Here is a 26,289-nt window from a genome sequence, read left to right as displayed (position 1 = left end):
TACGTAATATCCTGATGAACTACTTTAGCTACTCACATCGTAGAGTATCTCCAGCTGCTGGCGGGTCAGGTAGGCTCCGTCGTCCAGGGTCAGGGTCGCCTCATTGATCAGCCGGGCCACGTGCGTCAACCAGACCTCGAAGAAGCCCAGCTTGATGAGTATGAGCTGGTCGTCTTGGGTGAAATCACAGAAGCCAGGTACGCGTTTCGCAAACTCCACAATCCGCTGCACGCCGGGCGTCACCCTGGCGGAGAACTGCTGCCATAGCCAGATCTTCTGGAACTCCAGGCTCTCCGCCACTGTGCTGGCAATCTGTGGAAGAGAAAGTATTAACAGATTGTTTCCCAATTGAAGTCACCTATATACCCCATTTGGGGTTCCCTTAGCTTATGGATGTTAGGATTTGAATTGAATGTATATTTGGGCACAATTGAAATTGTATTTCCATACTTTTAGGATTATTAGGTATGGACATAAGGAACAAATATGAAAAAAAGTTTTTGAAAGTGATTTGATTTTAAGAATGGATTGTTTTATTGTTATACTACTTAATATAATAATATAATCTGATCCTGGAAGATCGTTTCCAAACCTTACCCCATTTTGTGGCACCGTCACGGGGCGGCGCATCAGCTCCCTGGTCAGTTCCTCCGTGTAGGAGCAGTTGAGGCGGTGCGCCTGCGACACGCACATGATGACATCGTAGACGGTCAGCTCGTTGGCCGTGCCGGCCAGTCCGTCGTGGCACATTCCCACCTGGTGGTGGCTCCCGCCCAGGTCCGTGCCCATGCCCACGCCCACGCCCACCAGCTGCTGGTGACCGCCCACAACGACAACGCCGACGCTTACGCCGCTGCCGCCGCTGGCATTGCCGCTGCCACTATTATTGTTGTTGTTATTGTTATTGGCACTATTGCAACCGCCCAGCTCCGATGGCGAGGAGGCGATCGAACACATTTGTGGCGTTTGTGGAGTACTCGGTGTCTTCACTCGGACGCCGCTGACATGCGGTTGCTGTTGGAGTTGCTGGTGTTGCTGTTGGTGTTGCTGCTGCTGTTGCTGTTGCTGCAGGAGATGTTGCTGCTGTTGCTGCTGCTGCTGCTGTAGCGGACTCGGGTGCAGAGTGCTGCTGGTTGACTCATCCACATTGAGGGAGGAGGGAGCGCCTGCGGCGGCGGAGGCGGCGGCTGCTCCGTTCAGCTCACGGGAACGCTTGGGAACGCGACCATAACGTACAGCTGAAAGGGTGGAAAAGTGGGTGGAAACGGGTTAGTTAGTTACTTAGTTAATTGCCGTCCAACAAGCCAAACACCCCCGCAATAAGTTGCATATTTAAGTAGGCAAGCTGGGGTATTTAAGTGTTATTTTAATTACCTTCCTATTGATATTGGAAATTTAAAGGGGAGTAGTTATTTAAAGTAGATTATTTTAAAACCTAATATTTAATGGAGTCCAACTGATGTAATTATGTATATATAGGCAGACTTTCCTCATAAATAATATAACATCATTTACTGATATTATTATTAATATTATGACAGACTTTCCTCATATATAACATACAATAATTTAATATTAACATCATTCTAAGCACATGACAAAATCTTTATCGAAATTTTAAATTTAAGCTTAAGCTGCATAGTAATTGTTTACTATCATTGCATCTTTTAAATGATTAACTATCCACAATTATATATTTTTGAGTAATTGAAAATCGCGTACTTTTTAATGCACCCACCCCAAAAGTATGCAACGGAAAAGCTCATTAAAATTTTACATTACCTTTCAATTTTCCCGAAGAAAACTGATGCGCATTGTTTGGCCAATAAAATAGTGCGTATTTTCTTGATAGTTTGTATCTCATTAGTCACCTGACTATTTAAATTCTAAAATTAGTTCCCTACAAAACACACAATTAACATAATATCTTAGCAACCACTGATGATGATATATACTTTGTATTTAGTTGGGAGAAAAGATAAACTGGCACACGCATAAATCTTACAAGTGCGTCACACACTTGTGGATACTTTCGAGCATCTGAATATCTATCTAGCAAATTGCCAACATTTCTGTGCTATCAACTAGAAAATTTGCGTGTCCTACAAGTTGTCGGTCTGTCGAAATGCGATACATTCTGTTGGGGGAAAATAATTAATTTCAATTCTCGTTTGAAGTGTTCATTAGCCGGTCAGGCAGGCAGTTTTTCGGCATTTCTCGGTTTTGTTTGTCTGCGAAAATTGCACAATGTGAAATGGGCTTGCTTTGTGCAACCGAAGACAACACATATTTTATTAATTAAAATCGCATTTGGCTGCCCAAAAAACCAGCAGGCAGACGGGGTAAAAAAAAAAAGAGATACAGACGCAGCTGCTCCAGTTGCCGGCTTTTGGCTTTCGGTTTTCAGTTTTCAGTTTTCAGTGCTCACTTTATCAGTGGGACATTGACCCACTGCGCTCAATATGAAAACGGAGGCAAGTGATTTCGTTGCCGCTGTTTTTGTTTTTCCTCTCGCCTTATATGAATTTATGTGCGGCTATTTCTTCGGCTTTGTCGACTTGTGTGCCGTGTTTTCTTGTTAATGTGTTGTTATTGTGGTCTGGCGGTAGTCGCCGCCGGCGGTTTCCAAACAAACGGTCGCAGCAACAACACTAATGATGAAAGCCCCAGTGTTCTTACTATGCGTCAGCATTTCGGCCCGGCAACATCGAATAAAATACCATAAAATACGGCAAAGGCAGGGGCGAAGGCGGTGGTGAAAGACACTTCGCATGCATTGCGCATACGCAGCGTGGACGGGCAGAATCCGGAAAAACTCTGCGGCACGCAAAGCATCGCCACCGAAGGAAGGCCCAAAAGCAATCTGGCCGAGTGAAAGATGGCCAACACACTGACCCATTTATGGCACACCGAAACATGGCATCTGTGTGATGTTGTCGAGGGTCGAAAAGGTCGTTTGCTCTGCACAAGAAGAATTAAATGAGCTTAAACAGCCACATAAATATTATCCATAATTGTAATCTATAAGAAGTGCTTAGAAAATAGTTTGGAAGGTTAATAAGAATATGACTATATTTTTATTATATAGTAAAAACTAATCTCAAGTTAATACATGTATTCTAAAAAATGTTAGTACTTTGTGGATGGAAGTTCTTTATTTATTATTTTATCATAGCCAGTAAATATTTTTAAAAACTCCTAGATCTCTATTAAAGGGAATATTTTTTCACACCTTTTAATTATTCGTTTTACTAAAAACCTCGATGGTCTTTTCTCCTTCTTCTCCTTATGTTTAAAGTTTAGAAAACCACTAAATATTCTTCAAAATGTTTGATTACTTTAATAAGTTTTTAATCTATTATTCATTTAGTTATTAAAATTGTATATTTCCATATTAACCAAACATTTGATAAAGTACTGTTTATAAAGTGAAATATATATTTTTTTCTCATTTATTTGGCTTTATCTTTATATCATTATCAGAATATTTATTATCAGTATGGTTTTATTTATGATTTATTTAAAAGTCACGCTGATCTAATTTGATAAGGTAAACACCCCAAATGGATGACCTATTTCAGTGATAGTTGGATAATGATAGCCGGAGCTTCCCTGACCTTAGTTTGGCGGCAATATGATCCCATTATGACCGCAGCCAGACGAGGTTTCGGTTCCAGCCTTGTCACGCTCGTAACTCTGGGCTCGCTAGGTTCTCATTGTGCTCGAGTCACGCTTTTCACCGCCCACCGAAGAGCGTTGATCATAAATCGTCTCGTTGGCATTAATTGTCACAGCTCGTAAATTAAATATGCCATAATTCGCCACACACAGCAGCACCCCCATAAAATCGTCTATAACACTTGGACATTGGGCTTTTGAGGCTGCTTCATGCATGTGCCACCTTCGATATGCCGCTAATTGCTCATGGCGGGCACTCGGCGTTCTTGCTCTGTTTGTTCTAAGGTGTTTTCAATTAGCGACCGAGGGCCCCATCTTATTGATTTTGCAGATTTCACCACAAGTGGAGCAGATCGAGTGTCCGCAGTGGAACTGGAGTACCTATCATTGCGGAATCGGGAGCACACAGGTCCACCACATAATCCCCATCATTACTTATTCAATCGACCTGGCACCGGACCCTCTCGCCTCTCGCCTCCCGCCTCCCGCCTGTCACCTGTCACCACCCACGGAGCGGTTCCCATTCGGACCAGGTCAACACCAGCCAGCCATCCATTACACATGCTCCGGGCCACGTTGGGGAGCCCAAGCCCACATAAATAAGCGGAGCGTTGCTGGCCTAAGCTCAAACTTTTTTTCCCAGCTAAAAGCATCTTAAGTGATTTAGTGCAGTCGAATGAAGAGCATTGTGGAAGGGGGAAATGGGGAGCAGAGGAGCGAGAGGGGGCGGAAAAACTCGTTTAGGCCAGATTCACAGGCAGGAACACACTGGGAAAAATATTTGATGCAATTGAAAAATTCTTAGACGTAGTGATACGTTTTTTAAATATATTTGAAAAGGGTTTTAGAAATATAAAACAACAATTATAAGAACACATTTTCTTTAAAGCTTAAAACATATTCAAAATGTTTGTTTTAAACTTTTGTGAACCAAATTTGAAAAATTAAATCTCTTATAATACTCAAAAGATATAAAAAACAAAAAAAAAGAAGTGATGCTATATATGTTGATCATAATGTAAATATATATGTTGTTTTTATATTAGCTTTTTTAAGCCCTTTAAAAATATTCTTATAATATCTCCCACTAAAAACAGGCTTAACAAACCATTTCCTAAATTGGGTCGAGAACTCCCACCTTTTTTTTGAGTGCACAAAGTGGGGGGGGGGGGGGGTGTTTCTCGCTAAGCTGAGCTCCCACTTCTGGCAGGGAAAAAAAGGATTTAGGTCACCGAAATCTGAGGCAGCAGAAGTGCGAGCAGCAGTAGCATCGCCCCGTAAAGTGGCCAAATGTTGCCCACATTTACCTGGATTTTTGTGCCCCAACTTTGGGTCGTACCATAGTCTTTCGTCGCATTTCGGAGCGAACCGGGCCATTAGCATGCGAAGAGGGCCAAAATGCCAAAATGCCAACTGCCAGCAGGCAGAGGCAAAGGCAACATCCAACTGCCAAAGCTCCGTGCCGTAGTAACACATGCACAGACACGGATGTATGCATTATATATAGTTGATATTTTTTTCGGCTTTATCGTGCGCATGAATGGCCTCCCCCTGCCCCCTTCTAGCCACAACCCCCCCGCCGCCCAACCGGTGACCTCGTTTGAGGTCGTTCGTTCACCTGTCGCTGCTGGCTGCACTTTATGCACTCTACATTTGCATGACTGCCCGATATGTGTGTGTTTACCCAGTTACGAAATTGTCCAAAATGCTGCGGCTTACTGCCGGGTGAAAGTTGGATGTTTGTTTGCAGAGCCGCAGGGAAAAGTTGCTTTAGATAGCTATTTAAATACTCTAACAGCTTTTTAAAAAATACGTAAATTAAGGTATAACATTTCGTATTAAAAATGTTAAATTGTCTACATATAAATTAAACAAAATAAAGTATAAAAAAATATATAAACTTGTTAGCAAAACCATCACCACATTCCATAAATTACAAAAAAATGTTATACTAATACATATTATTTAAAATAGTAAATATTTGTTCATAAATGAATGGAATTTTGTATTGGGCTTGCTAAGAAGCTATAAAACATTTCTAAATAATTTTATAAGCAGCAAGATATTATAACAAATGTATGGAATTGGTAAAGAGCTTGTTATAAAAATGTTATATCTTTCTTAATAATTTAATATTTTAATTTGGGTAAGGGTATTTGTTACATCTTTTACATCTTTTATACCATTAAAAAAATAATTTTAGAGCTTTCCTTATATACAATCTTGTGTTATACAATTTTCTTAGTGACTTTCTTTGACTTACCTAAGCCAATGGACCCCACTGAATCTATCAAAATTAAACCCAAATTTTCCCGAAATTAAGCTGGAAAAGTGTGTGCACTTTTCGTGGCGTGTAGAAAACTAAACATTACTTTGGAAGCTTCTTTTGTTTGTTTTCATATGCACCTGGGTGTGCCAGTCAGCGAGTGTCGCTCTATCTGGAACAGCTAAAATTGTTAGTTGCGTGCTAAATTTGTTGCTTTTTTCTTCTTTTTTTTTGCCAGCGGTAGCAGCAGCAACAACAATTCGCACGCAGCCACCGCCCACACGCCCCAGGCAACAACAACAACAACATAAGCGGTAGCAACAACAACCAAACTGCAAAATTGTGTCAAGCAATTTGCGTAAATTATCGCCATGTTGTTGGGCGCTGCTCGTTGGATTTTTTTTTGCCTATTCGGATTCGCTGCCTATTCATGAGGACAATTGCAGTTTAATGACCGTTCAAATTAACTTTGCCTCACTTCGATTTGCCATGACACATATTTATTTGATTTGATTTTGCCCCGATTGCAGTTGGTCCTCGAGTAATTTGCTTTTCTTCGGGCATTATATCTTGGGGAAGCATCCAAAGTAGTGATGGAATTATATTCGCACTCAATTCTGGTTTCAAATTGATTGCTTTTCATAAGCAGCTTAAGGTTGAATTCAAATAAACATTTATTCGTGTAACTGTATGTTTTGTAAGGAAGTTATTGAGACAAACAAACTTGTTAATGCTTTTATATTACTGATTATATAGGAAAACTTAAAAACATGCAAAACTTTGTGTATAATCATTAACTGAATAGAAATCAGTTTGTAATCCGTTTTAAACAACCTATTGATTTTTGTAAGTATTTAGTTTTTAGTTTTCACATTTTGAAGTACACATAATGTTCCATTTCAAATTGTACTTAGTAGATTTTAGTTAAGAATGTATGAATCTTACGAATGTGTTCTTTAATAACTAAGATACGTATTTATGGCAAATGAATTTAGTTGTTTAAACTGGTAAACTCGGTAAACTGTGAGTAATTTAAAAATGTAGGAAGAATATAATAACAGTTGGGCGTTAAAAGCCATAAAAAGTCCATGTCCTACTCCTTATTAGAGGGACAGTTGTGGACATTTTGGGGATAGTCACACACATATTTCTCGCGATCGAACCATTTGCCCAGCTCACAGAATCCCAAGGCAGGACAATTCTCCACGCAGGTGTAGAACAATCGACAGTGCTCAGGATGGGCGATAATCTGTCCGTGGAAGCTGCATATCACATCATTGGCACACGGTCCTGGAGGGGGTGGAGTTTCTGGAGTGAGTGGCGGAGGGACTGTGGAATTACTCACACAAGTGCCATCCGATCTGGGACACTGACCGGTCACGCAGGCCTTCAAGCTGATGCTATAGATCTGACCTAAGGGGCACTTTAGTTTCTGGTAAGAACCATTGCCACAAAGGATGTAACCAGAGCAATCATCGCAATCCGGAACCAAATCGCCCGCCTGGTGACCCGAGCACACACAAATGGCATCGGTAGGACTACAGGGAAAATACTGTCCAAAGGAAGGATAATTTCCAAGGATGAGCAGTCCTCCCAAGAATATTAGAACTGGAAAGGACGAGTATATCCTCAGGAACAGGTTATATAAGCCGTATTAGGGCTAGTGCTTACCCAACTTCATGCTTTCAGCGATATGTTAGAATCTTAACTAATTCCCTGGGGAAAAGGTAAGCCTTTTTATAGGCATTCTATGAGCTACTCGATAGCTAGACAAACTCTTGCATTGTTGCAATCTATTGACTTTGCAATTGACCCAACTCCCAGGGGGATACCCACATCCATTTCCACTTCAGATAGTGCACGGTCTATGTTTATTTTATAACCAATCATTGCTAATCATATTAGGCTGAATAAAACTCCACCAAGTAGATGGGAAATCATCATATGTATAGCACGTGTTCACACATTTACGCTTTTGGGGCAGGGCAAACAGTCAGAATATGAATAAAAAATCGAGCGAGAAATCAAAGGCAGCCATATATGCAAATTTTGAACTGACCTACTCCCATAAGAAAATCAAATAAAGCCAAGCGAAACGAAACGAAAAGAAGCAAAACGAAACTAAACCGAAACGAGGCAGATAGAGAACGGCAATAATATCAAAATTCCAAAGAGCTGGAAAATATTTATGCAAATCCCCAGTGGAGGGCGTCGATCTCAAGTCAATCAATCATATTTCAGATATTGTGATTTTTCGAACAGCGGGAGGTTGACAGATTCCAATGGCAAATTGCGGGCAATTAGCGGGGACTTGGAGAAAGGCTTTCCATGAAGTGTAAATGGTAACCCCTTTCTTGATTTCTTGAGGGGGGCAAAGCGATAAAAGGTTGAGGTTTTTTTTGTCTGCCTCCATTCACATGCTCATCTAAGCTGCTGACCCGCCTTTAAATACAAATTCTCCAGACCTCTGGTTCCAAAATTCCCGATCCCCCCCATACCAAGTTCCCCCAGTTCCGAACCACTCACATATCTCTACGTATACATAATTCACTTAAGCGCGCTCAACGAAGCGAGATGAATGACCTCAATTTGAATAGTTGTCCATATAGCCAAAGTTTGCCCCCTCTTTCGGACTTTCGGGTGCCATTTAAATCAACAAAAGCCGCCGCCTACTTTTTTTGACAATCTCTCGCTCTTACTTCGTTTACGTTCTGTTTTCATGTTGATTGCATTCTTGTAAAATTATTCAAATGCTCCACAATTTTCGGGGCCAGTCCTCTACCATAAAGCTGGGAATCGGGGTTATAATTATAGTGCTGAAAAGGAGTGGCTGCCCCAACGCCTTCTTCTTCTATCTCTGCAGCTATCGTTATAACGATATAACCATCATCATCACCACCATCATCATCATCATCATCGCTGTCGCAGTCGTTGCCGCTGGCATCGTTTTTCTTTTTTATCTATTTGACACAATTCTCTGGGCAAAGTTGAGTTCTCTTCGCCCCTTTCCAGTCCCGGATTTTTGTTTAGTGACACAGTTTATATGGCGTTCTCTTTTCCCTCACTTTTTTTTAGGTTTTTGTTCTTGTTTTGACTGCCTAATTAGATAAAAAACGAAAAATCTTGGCTGGTTGGACTCTCTCGCTGATGGAGTGGCTAGATCGAAGCCAGAAAATAACCGAGTAATGGCTGGAAATTTAGATAAATTGCCAGCGACAAGGCTTCATCAGAAATCTGTAATAACTGGCGCGCTTCAAGTCCGGCCATAAACATTTCAATTAGCCAGCAGCTTAGCGCAGATTATCGTCAGCAGACTGCCAACCACCAAAAATATATAGATACACTAAAAAAAATTCTATCAGCTATTAAAAAATATAAATTTCTAAGGATTAAGTTGGAGCAAAGAGGTTGAATATATAGATCTATACTCTTTGTTTAAAGGCTTACAATAAATTAACATTTTGTAAGGCTTGGAAAAAATATATTTATTAGAATTATGTTTATTGACCTATTTTAATTATTTTCAGTGTAGATTCAGTGTATTTATATATCATTAAGAGTATTTTAAATCTGCTTGAAAAATAATTTGGACAAACGGCATTTAAAATTCGTATTATAGAATCGAGATTACGAGCACGAAAAACGAAAGCGAGAAGAAAGAAAGGCGTTAAACTGCAGTAATAACAATATACATTTTTTTCTCTGTGGATTCAGTGGAATTACCACATCATTAAGAGTATTTTGAACCTGCTAAAAAAAATCATTTTCTTGGGCCGCATTTATGGGCTGCTGCATCAGAATCGAAAATTAATTCCAGACTCGAATTAGGCATGTAAAATTAAAAATTAAAGCGGCCAGAATTAAAAGCGTTTAACTGCCGGAAGCAATGCTAACTGTAAACCGCAAGCGGGCAAACAAGTCGAGGGCAACGCGGCGTATGAGTAATGCCGACGAATTATCGCCGCGAGACGTGCGACTTCGAGTGGCCTTATCAAATATTTGTGCTAAAATGTGCGGCTAAATTAAAAACACAGCAAAACAACAAACAAAAGGCAGACGGGTCGGCCAAAAAAAAAGAAGCCAGAGAAAACATAAAAAATAGAAGAGGCAAAATAGGTTTTGATGCTCCAATTTGATAAGCGGCGAGCGCATTAGCAATTAGCGAATTAAATGCCAGCCCAGCGAACGCGCGTTTGTGCTATAAATGTTTCAATGAACTAAAAGAGCCTTCGGATCCCATCTATCTGGTCGAGGGAGCCTTAATGAAAAAAACAAACAATTAAATTAGCCAAGAGGCAAAACGACGGGCCGAAGACAAAAATGCGAATCGACAGGGCAAAACTAGAACGCCGCCACATTTGTGAAATGCCAAAGACACACGCATCCACATCCACAGATACCTTAATACGGACAAGCTACAGATACAGATACAGATACAGATACCCAGTAGATGAGATCAACGCTCCCGACAGATTCGTCGATCGACCGACGATCGCCGGGTGATCGATCGTTAGGGCAGCTGCTGCCAGCCGGCCAATCCGATCCCATCCGATCCAATCCAATCCCACCCGTGATTGATTGAATTAATAAAACGAATTAACAGCGCCAAGTAGGTAAGATCAATGATCGCGGGCCAAGTGGAACGCTTTCATCCGCAGAAGCTGTCTGAGGCTATCAAAACAGCAAAGATACGGATCACAATAGTGGATCATATCAACTATGTTCGGTAGCTGCGATCATTAATCGAGTGAAACGCCCTCTCTCAACTCACTGGAATTATTTCTGAGAAGATCTCTATAAAAAAGTATTCTTGAAAAAGTTACCAACAACAATTATAGCATCCTAACATAATTTCTAAAAAATATGATATTTCCAGAATGAGATGCTTGATTAATTAAAATTTTAAAGCAATTTAAAAATAAAAATATTATACTCTATTATACTAAAAATACTCGTATAGCTTATAGAAAATATATCCAAGAAGATTTATTAATTTTTGATAGCTCTGAAAATATCATTTATAAGCCGATTATACATTAAATTACTCAGTGATTTCAGTTATTGTTTTGTTCATATATTATATATATATATATAATTATTGGAATATAATTCAATTAATAAAACATTCATTTTGTGTTTGAAGCTCAAAATGAGAATTTTAAGTATCAATTCACCCTCTCTTGATTGATAATTAAATAAAATACATTATCAATTAATCATCATTATAATTAATTTTGAAACTTGAATCGAAAAAGTATCAAGATTCGTTTATTCAGAATACTGTTTTAATCAAGTTAAGTGCTTTGATTGCTTATCAAAACGTGATCGATTGATCATTATATGTGCTTCTCTTACTTTCTTTAAAGTAAGTACAGAATAAGAATTAAATGATGATACTGGGCCTTGATTTGAATGTGTCTGATTATGTAACCGCATTATCGACCAGTGGACTTAAGTTTGTCCCTCGATTTGCTGATCCCTTGTAAGACCCTTCGCATTTCCCCGAATCGAATCTCGGCATAATCAGATCCCGCCGAACGGCATCGATATCAGTATCAGCCGAGCAGCTTCCTGTCCGACGGCCCCTACTGTCTCAGCATAATAAGATCAACATCAGATCCGTCACCATATTGTCAATGAAAGTCAACAAGAGTCGTTGTCTTCATTATGAGGAGCACTCTCGCAGAGATACTCCACACAGACAGAGAAGCAGACGATCATTGACCGGGACGTAGAGTTGCAGGCGCGTGAGTGATTTCCCCGGTTGGTTCCCCTGGTTCTTGAGGTTCCCTGGGTTCCCTTTGGTTCCCCAGATCCCCCGATCCTTCCAGGGCACTGGCCATTGGCTACCGATGGGAAATGGGGACCAGTGCGTTGAACCATAAACGTCGTTCTTCCCTCTTCTTGCTGGGGCATTTCATTCTTGACTTTTTGCCGTGCGTTGTTTGGCAACGTCATCGTCATCAGCAGGCGATTACGATCGTCATCATTATGAGAGTCTGGCCTGGAGTTCGCCTGCTTGTTTTGCAATATCATAATCAGTAGCCCTGCGCTCCGCTCTTCCTCTTTCTTCTCTGTTCATTTGGCAATTCGGATTCGGTGCAACGAACGCGAATTTCAGTTTTTTCTTTACTTTTTTGGGTATATTTTGGTGAGTTGCTCTGACTCCGTATCTGTATCTGCCCCTCGAGTTCCTCACTTCAGCACAGTAAATAAAGTGCTATGTTTTTTTAAGGATGTTTTAACGATTTTTTCATTTTGAAAATTAGTGTCTTTAACTTCAATATTACTTAGAATAAATCTATATATAATCTGATATATGATAATAAATTGAATTGTTTTTTTTTTAAATACTTTCAAAATTGTTATAATAATGATACCAATATAAGATCATTATTAGCTTTTAGTTATAATTTTATGTTATATATCATTTTTGAAATGTGGTATGAGAAATATTTTTTTAAAGGATAGGTTTTAACCTTTAATATCTATTGGTATTACGTTGAAAATATAATTTTCAAAATATGTATGTATCAAAAGTTTTCTGAGTGTTGATCGATCAGCTGTGGTTGGTTGGTGTTGCTGTTGTGCTCGTTGATGTTGCTGGTGTGCTGTTGCTGCTGTTGTTGCTGTTGCTGTTGCTGCTGTTGCTGCCGCCTTGAGGTCGATCCCTTTGTGGGCTCTGCTCTGCTTGCGGATTGCTATCAAAATGCAGCGCTGTCGGTGCTTCACCCTTTGCAGTCGCCTTGCCGCCGTCTGTCCGCTCCCCCTCCCCACCCCCCATTCACCGCCGCCCCTGTCCGCCCGTCCGTAAAGTGTCAATGCACTTGTTCTTGTTTCAACCAGCAGCGCATTTGTGTGTGCGCGTGTGTGCCTTTGTGTTTCTCTGTTTGTGCGACTGCGAGATTGTGTGATTGTGTTTGCCGGCGTGGTGCGTGTGTGCTTGACTGCGTCGTCTTCACGTGCGTCGCCTTCGCCTCCTGCTGTTTGGGCTGACCCCCCCCCCCCCCCACTCCCATCCCCTACCGCCACCACCCCCCTCAGCATAAGCCCCTGGCCAAACCCCCTCCTCGCCTCGGGGCACCCAGGTTGCTCAATCCTTTTTGCTTTCCGTTTTTCAAGCACTGTTTCTCCAGCAACCTCTGCACTCAGAAAAAAATTGGACGTTGATCATACAAAATAAGATTTTTTAAAATTAAATTTTATATTTAAAAAAAAAACTATTTTTTACAGTACTTATATTTTATAATCCATCTCAGTTAGATCCATAAATATGTATTTAAAATATGAACTTATTAATTTGATCACTCCAAACACGAAAACGCTTGTATTTTTACTTTAACCGGATGAACGATAGTCAAAATACTATTTAAAAATTCAAATTTAAAATTCAACTCTAATATTGTTCATTTTCGGACCGAATTTGCAAGAATTCAGAAAAATTGGATTGATTAGGACCGATAAGCTTAGGGCATAGGCTAAGCAAAACAGATTGTCAATATTATTTTTACCAGATTAAGAAACAAATTCTGTAGACCACCAAATCTTTAGTAAATATATATATTTTTTAATATTAGCCTTAAATTTTAAAAACATATATTTTGATGGAGAAATAAAAAATATTTAAGTCGATGTACCACATATTATTATTGTAAATATGATTAAAGTGCACAACATAAGGGGGAAACGTTTAGAAAAGGGTAATAAAAGAACCAAAATATTCAAAAAAGTTAATTTTTTTATAATTCTTAATTTAGTAATGGCACCAAATTTCTTTCGGTGTGCTCAATCCCTTTCCTTGCAACGTCGCCTGTTCGTCGTCTGCTTCGAGTGCCTGGCCAGGCTGGCGGCCCCTCCTTTGCCCGCCCCTGGTCCCTGGCTCAACCCCCATGCACCCCCTTGAACCCCCCTGATCCGACGCCCCTGCAGCTGGGTCGTTGCTTCGTTTGTTCGCTGGCTGCCTTTGCACTTTGGTGCATCCTTGTCTGGCGTTTGAACTTTTTGTGCTGCGTTGTTTGGCGTGCAATCTTTGTTCGGCAGACGTCTGGCTCTCATTGGTATTGGTGCGTATCTGTGTGAGTGCGTGAGTGTGTGTCTGTGTGCATTGGCATTTGACTCCATTTAAAGTTTGTTTCGCTTTATTTTGCAAATAAAATTAACTCCAGCGATTGCCACAGCATGGAAGTGCAAGTGAAAATTGCTGAAGATGGAGTTGCCAAGTGCTATCGCTCTCTCTTTCTGGATGTGTGTCTGTGTTTCCCCCTCTTTCCCGCCTCCCTGCTGATTGCTTTTTGTGGCACCTACCATGAGGAGATGCCCCCAATCCCCAATCCCCATTCCCGATCCCCAACACCCATAACATAACCCATCCAACGTCTAGCGTTTGCTAATGAGCTGAGCTGGCTACGCATAAATATGAAATGGGCACACATTAGCTCAAGGGTTAGGAATTTCCAGGGGGGTAGAGATATGGAGGAGGAGGAGGTACATACTAAGGAGGATCTGAAAGTGCAGTGGATTGCAGACCCTACTGGTAAGTGCCTTAAATGGACTTCAGCAGAGGGATTTACTATGCAAAGTGCGGCTGGAACTAAAGATTTTACGTACATAAATTATGGTTGTTCTTTGCAAAGGTGTAAATGCCAGTCCTAAGTTGAGAATAGAACCTTTTAAAAACTGTAACTAATTCAGAATAACTTAGATAATAAAAGAAATATTTTTATTTTACGGATATAACTCGAAAATATTCCGATAATGCCATTATGTCTTTAGTTTTATTAGTAGTTGTTAAATGTTTATCACTTCAAATTCATTTGATATTTCGCATTTTCCCACATAAAAGCAGCCCCAATTAAATACAGCTTAATCATGGCAATTTGCCAAGTTAATAGCAGCGCCTACTTTAACCCAAATCCCCATCTCGAAATCATGTTAGGCGTGTTAGACATTTCCCAGCGACCCCGATCCACGCGTTTAACCCACTTTAAACTTGTCTGTTTTCGGGGCACACAGTCACAGTCATTAGCCAGCCGACAAAACCTCCATCTTTATCTGCAGATCCATCGCATGTCTCATCGGTTGGAGCGGCGGAGGCTCGGAAACAGCCTCTGTTTTTTTTTTTTTTTTTTTTTTTTTTTCGTATTTGCCCCTGGCTCCGCTGAAAGCCATCAACAGCATTTAATAGGCTCATCAACACACGGAGTCGTCGCTGCATCTCCACCCAAGCAAAACCCCCCTTTTGCCCTCCTTTCCTCCCCCTAGCCAAAACCCCTTTTTCCTCACCTAGGCAACCGACAAAAACCACCTGTACAACATTTTAATACATTTTGTAATAAAAACAGACGTCATTAAATGCCGGCTCGCAAGTAACTGACGAGATACGCTTCTCCGACTCCAGCACCTTCTAAGCCTCCCCCCGGGTGTGTGTGCCACCCCCACTCCGCCCCTGCGAAACAGTTACTGCCGACGCCCCTGTTCAGCGCAGTTCAGTTCGGTTTGGTTTAGTTCTCTGGGGTTTGAATCGACTCGGTTCTTCGTTCTCAGTTCTCGGTTCTCGGTTCTCGGTTCTGTTCTGTTTAGCGCTCTGAATGGAGCAGCCGACCCGTCTCCATTTGTGGCAGGCCCCAGTCATACATAGTTATACGGCTATAGCCTCTGTCTGTCAATCACATGCTGTTGGTGCACAGGGCAAAATGAGTACTACTCCTGAATAAAGGGTGTATTAGGAAAATTGGTAGATAGATCTTCATAGGAAAATGTCCTTTCATTATTTTTCTAAATGTCTTTATTCATTTAGTTCATCTTTATAAAAGTATGTCCCTAACGAAAGCTGGATCTAGTTACTTTCAGTTAAGAGATATTAACTTTAATAATATTATCAAATGTTCCTTCTTAAAGTTAGGTGTTAAAAATAAGATATGGCATAATATGAGATTTATAATAATAATAATAATAATCTGTTTAATTTTAATAATTGTTACTAATTCTTTATATTTTTAATAAAAGGGATAAGAAAGGGATATGATTAATAGGAAAAGTTTACTATAATATGACAAAATATGTCTTATATCTAATATGATATGTTAGGTAATTCCCATATTTCAAAACAATGGTATATCTTTTGTCTCAGTGCCTGGTGTAAACACAGCATTAAATGCACTTATTAAACGGATATTTAGCGTGCTTCTGTTTCTTCATCAACATCATTATGGTGATTTGTGGTTAGGCTAGCCACCTTGCCACAATTGTGGTCGGATCTACACTTTTCGAGTGTACGAGTAAATGGTATCCACGGAGACTGAATACCAGAGATTTGAGAGCTACGAGTGAGGGCGTCTGGGGCTTTTGAGTTCTTAGTTCTTAGAATTTAAAGGTCACTTCTTGTTCTGCAACTCGACTGGGTATCAGTTGGTGTATCTTTTTTTTACTGTATCTCGACCTGCCAATGCAGCCAAGCGGATCATTCTGCGGCGGCTGCCAGTCCAAATCAAAACTGAAACAGTTTGCGGTATATTCTTGGCACAAAACTGTCAATTATGACGAGGGCTAACCAAACGAACACACACAATCCACTGGCCCACAAAATGGTTTTGAAAGTTCTCCACTCGAGTGGCGAAACAATCGGAACTCGGCTCTCATTCTATGATATTTGGCCATCCAAATGGCCACAACCAATCCATATAAGTTCATTAATGTCAACGGACAATGCGAACCCACCCATTCGTTTGCTAATGACACACAAAGCAGACGAAATAAAATTGTAATGAATAAATAACAAGAAGCACAGGCACAGAGATACCCAGATACTGAGAGATACAAATGTATCTGCTGACTCTTCTGGCTGCCAGAGTAGAGATATGTAGGTCAATTTTGTAATAAACTAGATGGCAGAACTTTGCGAGAGATTCCCATTTCCCAGATTCCCAGCCAGAATCCGTAGGAATTAGAGCTGCAAATGATTTTAGCTGATTCCGGGCGGCACCCGGAGTTATGAACCCCTCTTTTTTCCCATCTTTTTTTGAATTTTTTTGCTCTTTTGGCCAAGTCAATTACCCTGAGTTGGGTAATTGGCCCCGGCGCAGCTCGCAGCTTAACTGTTAATGGGCGCTTGACTTGGCTTTGGCTTAACGGTAACAGAAGCCACCGCTCGGCGTCTTTTTGGTCAATGAGCTTCGCTGATGAGCATCTGGGTATCTCAGTATCTGAGTATCTCATGGATACCCACATATTTTAGTCACTGTGCTAGTTTAGCCCCGCTCGGCAGATGATTTCATGCTTTTGAGATTTAATTGTTATTCATTCGGTCTGTCGTCTGTGTGTTCGTGATTTTTTTTTGTTTTTGGTTTTTTGCCTCTCTGCCTTACGTTTTAGTTTCATTTTTGGCTTTGGCCAAACCTTGAACCGCACGCGTTCAGTTTATTGGCCGCTTTTTACTACAAATACCGTTCGTTCGCTTCGCTTGGCTTCGACTGACTTTTCGATGATGACGCCGGCGAACGTTGATTATGACGATAAAGATCATCATCGGCGTTCTGTTGGTTATTCGATGGGTAGGCATATATTTGTTCAGGCCAGAGAATGTATATATATATCTGTATCTATAGCTTCCTACTCCTGCTCCTGCTGCTGCCTTTGATAAAGGTGAAACCTGGCCAAAAATTTGTTGCCTACTTAACCCAGTTGTTGTAGCATATCATTTATTTACCAGTGCTTTTGGTTACCCTTTTTACCGAAATTGCCCATTTAAGCCCTGGGTATACAGACAATTTAAGGGTTAATGTGGGATAAGAACCATAAATATTATAGAAGTTATTTTTACTCACAACTCACAATTTAATTTTCCTATGATTTCAATGCCCTTATATATTATCATAGGGTATTCCCCAGTCGTTACTCGCCAGCCTATTCATTTGATTCGCTTAGCAAAAAGCTGAAAACGCACAAGGACAACACTTAATGTTAATGAACTCGGCAAACAAGTGCACGAGTATGAGTTCGAGTATCTCCATCTGTAGCTGTGTAGCCACGTATCTATGTATCTCGGGGCATTGTTTGTATAGTTGCGAATTTGTCAACTATTTTATGTGAGGCCCCGGCCATATGTATGTAGATAGACATAGATAGCCCCCAGCCGTATAGCAAACATAATGGATACATATGCACGGGCCGAGATTCGACGAGATTCGACGAAACCCGAGCTCACAGAAGCAGCTGCCATTAGCCCTATTAGGAATCGGCTCTATGCACCTGTTCGTTCTGGCCGGGCTCTTTATGTTTCCGGTTCTGATTAGAAGGCAACGAGAGTCTCGAACCCAAGGAATGCAAATCAATTGCCCCACGGACCGAAGGAGTCAAATCAAAACAGAGCGCAGAGGCGCACACGAAAAAACTCTTAACCAGTTTCGCAATTGCAAACCAGTTTTATTTATTTTTTTTTTTTGTTTTGGAGTGGGGGGCGGGGGGTGCTTAGTTGTAAAGTAGAGTTAAATACGAAGGAAAATGGCAATTGGCGAGCGAATAGGAAGTAAAATTGGCCCACCACAAAGACAGGAAGTGCGCTGACCCCGCGATGCGGATGATTAATCAGCGATTGTCGAGTGATAACTCGATATTGCGTATACGCAGTGTATGCTAAATACACACACACACACACACACACACAGCCTCTGGGTAGCACCCCGGATTTTCCCCCCGGAAATGAACCGAAAAAATCAAGTATTTACCATTCAGCTCCTGCCGCGGAGGTTATCCAAAAATAGGCTCTCCTTCTGCTTTTTAATTTCGGAAACTTCACTTAAGTTGGTTTTCTTTTTTTGCTTTAATTTCACTGCTCTGCTTTTTTGGTTAAATTTTATTTTATTTTTTTTTTTTCGGGCCAAAGAAGAGGAGTTCTTCTGCTCTTGGGGGTTTTGAAATTCAAATCACACAATGCCCCGAAATCAATTTATGCAACCGCAGGCGGGTGCGATTGCTTCGGTTTATACATATATGATATATAAATATATATATTTTTCGTATTGAACGCACTTTTGGTTGAAGTTTTAGGCCGGGAAATGATACACAAGACGATGTTTGTTTGTTTGTTTGCCAGCCAGTGTTGCTGCTGCTGCTGGGTGGGGTGTTGCTGCTGCCTGATGTTGCTGCTGTTGCTGGTGTTGCTGCTCGATGTTGCTGCTGTGACTTGGGGTTTTTTCGGAGCGTTCGCGTGCCGCGCGCTTTGAGCAACGAGAGACATCTGAAAACGACAGCGAAACGAAGGCAACGAAAAGTGGCCAACGTCGCTGCCTCTGCCGCTGCCTCTGCCTCCGTCGGCGTCGCTGCCACAGTCGACGTCGACGCCCGCAAAGCTTTTACAGCACGCCAGCAGCAACAACAAGGCAGTAGCAACACCAGCTGAAGAATACACCAAGCAAAACAAAGAAGCGAAAAGAGCAGACGGCTTGAAAAAAACGAAAGAGAGGGGCATACAAGACCAGAAAGAGAGGGCTATCTGAGTGAGAAAGAGATGGCCAGAAAGAGAGCATGGAGAGAGCTTTTGGCGCGAGGCAGCAGAACTTTCGACTGCAGCAGGAAGCATTGCAGTTGCAGCGACGCCGGCAGAGAACCAATTGAAATTGAGTAACAAGATTTGTTGATGTTGCTGCTGCGTCGTGTTGTTGCTGTTGCTGCTGTGTATGTTGCATGCAACTGCTGCTGCTGCAAAAAAGCTGACTAACCGGTGTTAGATGCATTTGCATCTTTTTTTCACGTTTTTCCTCAGCAGTTTGGCAACTTAGCCGTTGGCACAAAAAATCAAATGAAAAACGAGCCAAGGAAAAGGCAGCCCCAGCTTTAGCCGAAGTTACATAAGCCTTGATTTAGATGATGGCTTAAATGTGCATGTATGCGTGAGCTTTGCAATAAGGAAGTGACTTTTCATGTCACTGCTGTTGTTGTTGTTGCAGTTGCAATTGCAATTGCTTGGCTTTTTCTTGGATCTGATTGCCCGGGGACAACAGGACGCATCGCTTGACAATTTCCTGCTTCTCAGACAGTTTTCAGTAGGTTTCCCACACAAAAGCCGAATGACATCCGCTGGTTATTTGAAAATCGAGTCGATTGAAATGAAAGTTTAGCCTTTGAGTGGGTAAACGAGGCTGGGAAAGTGACTAGTACATAAATGCTTATGGGAAAATAAGTAATGTTTTTTATAAATGTTAACTAAACTAAAATATAAATTAGAATTTTTCTAAAATTATAAAAAAATTTTATTATAGTATATTCTTAAATGTATGTATTTGACATATTACAGTATCCTATTTCTGCTTGATTTAGTTGACGAATTAAGGGTTTAACCAGTGTTAAACATGGGCGCAAATGCAGCCCCTTAATTAGGGTGAACCTCATTCTGGTCGAGAATCCGTTATAGGAGTTCCGGCTAATTTACGGCACGCAACACGCAGCGTCTAAGTGTGTTTTAAAAATCGTATTATGACCTCCCCGTCCAGCGGATTCCCCGGCCATCCGTACTCCCCGTACTTCCCCGTGGAAGTTGCACGCGTCTCAAGTGCCGACTTCCTCCAGAGAGCAACTGGAACTACCCCTTTTTGCCCTTTTTGGCATGTCAGGCACGTCTTAACACGCTGCCAGCTTTGATTTAATTTAGTAGCAACTTAAAGATGAGGCGAAGAGTCGGGCAACTTGAGTACTTGGAACAGGGAGCCACCATCGATCACGCTTCTCCGGCAACATCGCCATCATCTTTATCGTTTTCATAAGGTTGTGCATTGAGATCAGCCGCAGATCAGCAGCTCAAGCAATTTACCATGCAACCTCAACCTCCATCCATCCATCCTCGTCTTCGGCTTGATTAAGCAGTTAAGCCTGAAACGGAGGAGCGGTGAAGGTGTTCCCAACAAGCCGTCAAAGTGGCCGCCACCATGATGATCATCATCGTCATCTGTGGCCACACTCGAGAGCACACATCACTGCACCCCCCACCCCGAACCTCACTCCATTCCGCCTTTTTCCTTGGCCCCTTTTTCCCCGGCAAAAAGGTCAACGCATTCTGCAAAATCGTAAAGGGAAATGCCACACAACAACAACAGAGGCAACAACAACAGCAACAGCAACATGGAAGCGGCGTGTTAATTGAAGACAGGCACCCCGCCAAAAGGGGTTTTTAAGTGAAGTGAAAGGGGGGCCATATAGCTACAGCTTTATAGCAATGGCCAGCCTGTTCGAAATCCAAAACGCTTCACTGATTTCTGCGTTGGCAGCGGCAGCTCGATGTAATGCAATGGTTGCTACTGCCACCGCAGCGCATTTGAAGTTGCTTCCTCATTTCTGTGGCATGCACAAACTCATAACAATACACAGGGGGAAAATGTTGCCAATTAAATAGGCAATTTGTTAAGAAATTATTAAAATCCAGGAACCGTTAACAAAGGTTATTTGAGTCTATTAAAATAAAAAACGGTGAGTTTTATGATTAAACGTAAACAATAATGCGCTCTTAACCACAAATTACATTCAAACCATCAACATTTAAAACAAACTTTTTTACTGCTGCAAAGTACATAATAATCAGCAAAATGGGTAACATAAATAATAAAAATCCCAGTAGGCCTTTTAAAAAAATAGTCTGAAATTCTCTTCCTTATGGCCATCGATAAAATGACATTCATATTTAGGAAAACTAAAAGATTTATTAAAAACTGTTAGCAAAAAGAGTTTAAAAGTTTTACTTTTAGATTAAAAGTTTTCTTTATGAGAACGTATATTTTATATATATTTAATATGAATCAGCCTTCTGATAAAATATATTTATTTTTTAATATGGTGTGTTAAACAAAGCTTTAAAAGGCGATAATATTATTTATTTTAAAAACAAGTAACTCAAGTATAATAGGTACTACATATACATAAGTACAGAACAACAAAAGTTAAAAGTTATTCCTTGTGTAGATTTTGATCACTGCCCGATTTTCCGCCCCTGGCTAATGAAATTGTAGTAAAAAAGGTTTCTCCTGGCTTTGCATAGAACCAGCAGCTGCAATCCACCCATAAAGCCGCTCCAAATTGGTCAAGTTTTGGCGTCTTCCGGGTGGCAGTTGGCCATTAACGACGCGTGAAGTTGCAGATGCAGCAGCAACATCGTCCAAGGCAGCAGCAACCCAAACAGCTGCTCATATTATTGGCAGCTTAATCAAGGCACTTGGATACCCCGAATCCACTCCCCACTTGGCTGATAATGCCCTGTTGAAGTCGATGGCCAGAATCGCGGAAGCGCCAAGAAAAATGCGTGTTGCTGCTGCTGATGCGATGATGTTGTTGCTGCTGCTGCTGCTGGGCGTTGAACTCAAAGGCGGGTGCAATTGCCGCTGCCTCGGGCGATGCGTTGTCAACTATTTGTGGGGATTTGTGGGGGGAATTCTGGGGAATCGGGAATGGCGGCGCATCATAATCATTTATTTTCGCACTAGACAACAACACAAAGTGCGCTGGCTAATTTTATAAACTTCTTTTCTTCTGCATCGCCGCCAGTGATTTGTTTTTTGCCTCCCTTTTTTTATATTTTCACTTTGCATATACATACGTTTTTTTATGATATTTACTAAGACATTCTTATGCCGGGCACGTTGGTCGAGGGGGAAAAACACACAGAGGGGAGTCCGCAGTGATTGACATTTAGAAGTCAACGTTCGGGTGGCTTTGTTGCTGCTGCTGCGGTGGCTTTGCTGTCATTGTCTTCGTCAACCACCCACCCGAAGACCCCCTATATCACCCCCATATCACCCCTGTAACACCCCCTATAAGTGTGCGACATTTCTTGGCAATTTGTCGATGGTTTATGACATTAATTGTGTGTCGAGGGCGGGGGTTCCATAATTGCACTTTGATATAAATCAGGGGGAGTGGTATTGCATCGACTGCAACTATTATTGCTAATGAGTTCTGTTACCTACTTATTCATATAATGGGTAGGGGTATTTTTTCTAAGGGGAATTCCCACGAACAATGGCCATTTTTGTGCCATATTTGCCAATTTGTTCACCTGTGATCCTCTCAACTCGGGTAAATAGAACCAAATTACGCATAAACTCTCTGGAAAGTTACTGAGTCACAAAAAATGTAAATTTCCTTAGTTGCAAGTGATGCAGAAATGTGTCAATTGCACGCCAAGCTGTGAATAAGCATTTTTGTTAAGGGTCATAGGGTTCAATAAACTTGGAAAAGAAAGGAATGTGATTATTCACAAAATGTTTTTTTAAGATTTTTAAAGTAAAGCTTAAAGTGAGTGGTTTAAATATAGCAATATCTATGGTTAGGATTAAAAAAAAATATTTGTATCACTCTGATTAAGGCACCCATTACCGAATCCAACCAGTCTCACATCGCTTGCTGTTATTATTAATTATACGTTTAGGTTTGCCTCTAGTTTTGCTTTTTTTTTGCAAGCTCAGCAAGGCGACAAGGTGTTAATTGAACTCTAAATAGAGGGACAACTGCAGCAACAATCGGCGGCAACATCTAGCAGCGGATACAAACGAGTTTCGTTGTAATTGGCGGACAGAGTGCTCGCGTCGCCGGCGATGTTGCTGCGGGGCACGCATGCGTAACACGGCAGCAACATGCGACACACACGAGAACAATGAGCCGCAACAAAAGGCGATTGCATAAATTAACATTAGCAATTAGTCAAAGAGAACATGCTGCAACACCCGAGGGCAACGACAGGAGCAACAGCCAACAGCAACAACCGGCTGTCCAACAGCAACATCGCGAGATTGACTCATTCACCTGCAACAGGTGCGAGTGCAATCCGCTTTTGTTATTATATTAAATTGTTTAACGATCGATTTTTCATTTCTGGCTGAATTACTGAATTGTTTACTCAACTTTTTAGCTTATGCAGCCAGCCTGGCGAATTGTTTACAAACGAGTCGCGCGGCAATAACAACACTTTAAATACGTAATTAAAAAATTAAATGATGTTTCAGCGGCTACAAATTTTTTTGGCAATATTTTATTTACTTTTCGCCATTGTTGTTTGTGTTCTTGTTTTTATTGCATTTTGTGTTTGCTGTTGTGGCTGATTTGTTTCGCGAAAAGTCATAAACATTGCGAGCATTGGACTTGGGTTTTTTTTTTGGGAAAGGGAGGGGGACTTCGAAGGGGAAGTTGGGCAATGGCAGCGGAAGCAGCACAGCAGCAACATCAACAACAACCACAGCAACAACGACAACGACAACGACAACGACAACTGAAAGTGAAAGGCGCTGGGGGAATTTCAAAGGAAGCGGAAGGCTGGCGCTTGGGGAGTTCAATTCGAAAACGGAATCGAAATCCGGAGGTTTGGTGAACTTCATGAGGCAATCGATAAAAAGTTGAATGAAATCCAGAGAGATAATCGTGAACTGTACGCCTTAAGGTGATGTTTCCAGGCAAATAAACAAGTATTTACAGTTTATTTACGTCTTTAAATTCCGGGGGATTTCGGAAAATATTTAGAAAAAAGTTTTAACATTTTACAAACTTTGAGTTGATATGGATTAACCAAGACCAATATGGATTTTTGTTTATAAATTTTTAATTAAAAATTTATTTGATTTTATTTTTTTATTTTTTATGAGAATACTCAGTATGCGGAAGATATAAACATAAAAAAATTCAAAATAAAATATTATTTTTCGATTTATCGAGAGAAATATTTGTGGATCAAATAAATAAATATTTAATTAAGGCCGCATAATATTATTTACAACGAGCTTAATGACGTATAAAAATGTGTTGAATGTTTGTTTTAAAGCAGGGTAACAACCATTAATTTTGTAAACAATAAATAAATTACAATTTTCTCATCGTGCATCGCGTACCGCATTCTGACAGCCGGCAATCAAAGACCATGCCATGCTCCAGAATATTTTCTTTGCATTCTCGGCCGCTTTGCCTATTGCCAAATAATAATAAAATTTCGCGAATAAGACAATGGCAAAATAAAGCTGTGGCTGTGGCTAAACTTTAATGTAACCGACGGCCAAACAAAAGACAATTGTCAGAAGCGCAGAAACAGAGCGAGCAGCCACAATGGGCCGCCAGTCAAAGAACCAACAACCAAACATTCGCACTCCGGTACAACGGGCAACGGGGTCTGGCTCTTGGATTTGGATTGGCCTGGCCAACTCAGTTGGCAACTGACCCAGTTTACGCCACAATTATAAGCCTGTCTTGCTCTCTGGCTTTTGTTGCTGCAGTTGTTGCTGCTGTCACTGCGCAGGCGCAGCGGCAACATGAAGTTTTTGGCAGCAACAGTAACGTTTTGCACTCGATTTTGGGCGTCTAGAAGAGTCGTGGCAACGATTCTCGGATCTTTGTAGCTGACATTTGATAGTTGGCTTTCAAATTGACTACAATTGAGTCGAGAGCAGTTTGATTCTGTGTTACTGTGTCGCCTTGGCGGTTGATGTTGCTGTTGCTGTTGTATCTGCTGCTGATGTTGCTGCCGGCAGCGACAGCAATGTGCCCATTCCCAAGCAGACAGTAAAACAGTCAACAGCCAACAGCAGACAGCCAGAACTTTGTCCGAAAAGTTCTGCGTCCCGCTTGGCGCTTTAATTGCATTTTGATTTGCGGCCAATTTGATTGACGGCGGCATTAGAAGCAACAAACATACATTGCTGGAATAAAAAAGCGCAGAAAGAGAGCAGGCCGGAAATTTTTCAATTAGCCAACTCAGACAAATCTTCTCACATAAATTTCATTACTGCCGGCAACTCTGGATCAGAGTTTAGTATATTTGCAGGGAACAAAAAAAGAAACGATCTTAGAAATCTGAAAAAATAAAAAATTTATATTTTGATTTTTAATGAGATTTTTTAAACAAACATTTGCTTAGGAACCATACATTTAAGGTCCATAGCCCTCATAATAAATATAAATATATGTTTTATACATATAAGTCTTTAAATAGAAACCAGAAATAATTAAACATAAGATCAGACGTTCGCTCGCTTTAAAATATAAATATATATTTTCCATCACTTAAAATTTAAAAAACTTCCTATATTGATTTTAAGCAAGTAATTGAAAATCCCTTGCCCTTCAGATTGTGAATTTTAAAAGTGGGCTTTACATTTAGCTTTTATGGAGAATGCCAGTCAGTAATTACAAAAAAGTTACTCGCTGAGTAATGTTGGATTATACTCTAACTATTTTTGTATCGTGTTCCCCCCTTTCTTCTCTTAATTTTACCCTAAATGTGAATAAATGTAACTAAAACTTTATCAAATTGTTTGCGGAATAATTGGCTTAGGCAAAGGAAGGCAGATGCTGCTGCCGGCATGGCACAGTTGCTGCTGTTGCTG

The 26,289-nt window shown here is 40.8% G+C and overlaps 2 protein-coding genes across 3 annotated transcripts in view; both read right to left on the bottom strand.

Annotated features, from left to right (window-relative positions):
• LOC119553826 (ecdysone-induced protein 78C) overlaps window positions 1–26,289 on the bottom strand; it is a 44,466-nt gene that overhangs the window by 2,630 nt on the left and 15,547 nt on the right. For both annotated transcript variants that reach the window (XM_037864459.1, XM_037864457.1), the window contains 2 exons: window positions 598–1,238; window positions 37–312 (listed from right to left, as the gene is read on the bottom strand). In XM_037864459.1, coding sequence (XP_037720387.1) covers window positions 37–312; window positions 598–1,238 — 917 coding nt within the window. The remainder of the gene's footprint in view (window positions 1–36; window positions 313–597; window positions 1,239–26,289) is intronic.
• On the bottom strand, window positions 6,931–7,625 carry LOC119554700 (chitin-binding domain protein cbd-1). Its single transcript, XM_037865703.1, has 2 exons — window positions 7,616–7,625; window positions 6,931–7,552 (listed from the first exon to the last, which is right to left on the bottom strand). The coding sequence occupies exons 1-2, from the start codon at window positions 7,623–7,625 to the stop codon at window positions 7,038–7,040; spliced, it is 525 nt and encodes a 174-aa protein (XP_037721631.1). The 3' UTR covers window positions 6,931–7,037.

The sequence above is a fragment of the Drosophila subpulchrella genome, chromosome 3L, assembly GCF_014743375.2.
Source record: "Drosophila subpulchrella strain 33 F10 #4 breed RU33 chromosome 3L, RU_Dsub_v1.1 Primary Assembly, whole genome shotgun sequence".
Classification (NCBI taxonomy): Eukaryota; Metazoa; Arthropoda; class Insecta; order Diptera; family Drosophilidae; genus Drosophila; species Drosophila subpulchrella.
The sequence above is the reverse complement of the archived record's forward strand: the minus strand, read 5'-3'. Positions and strand labels throughout refer to the sequence as shown.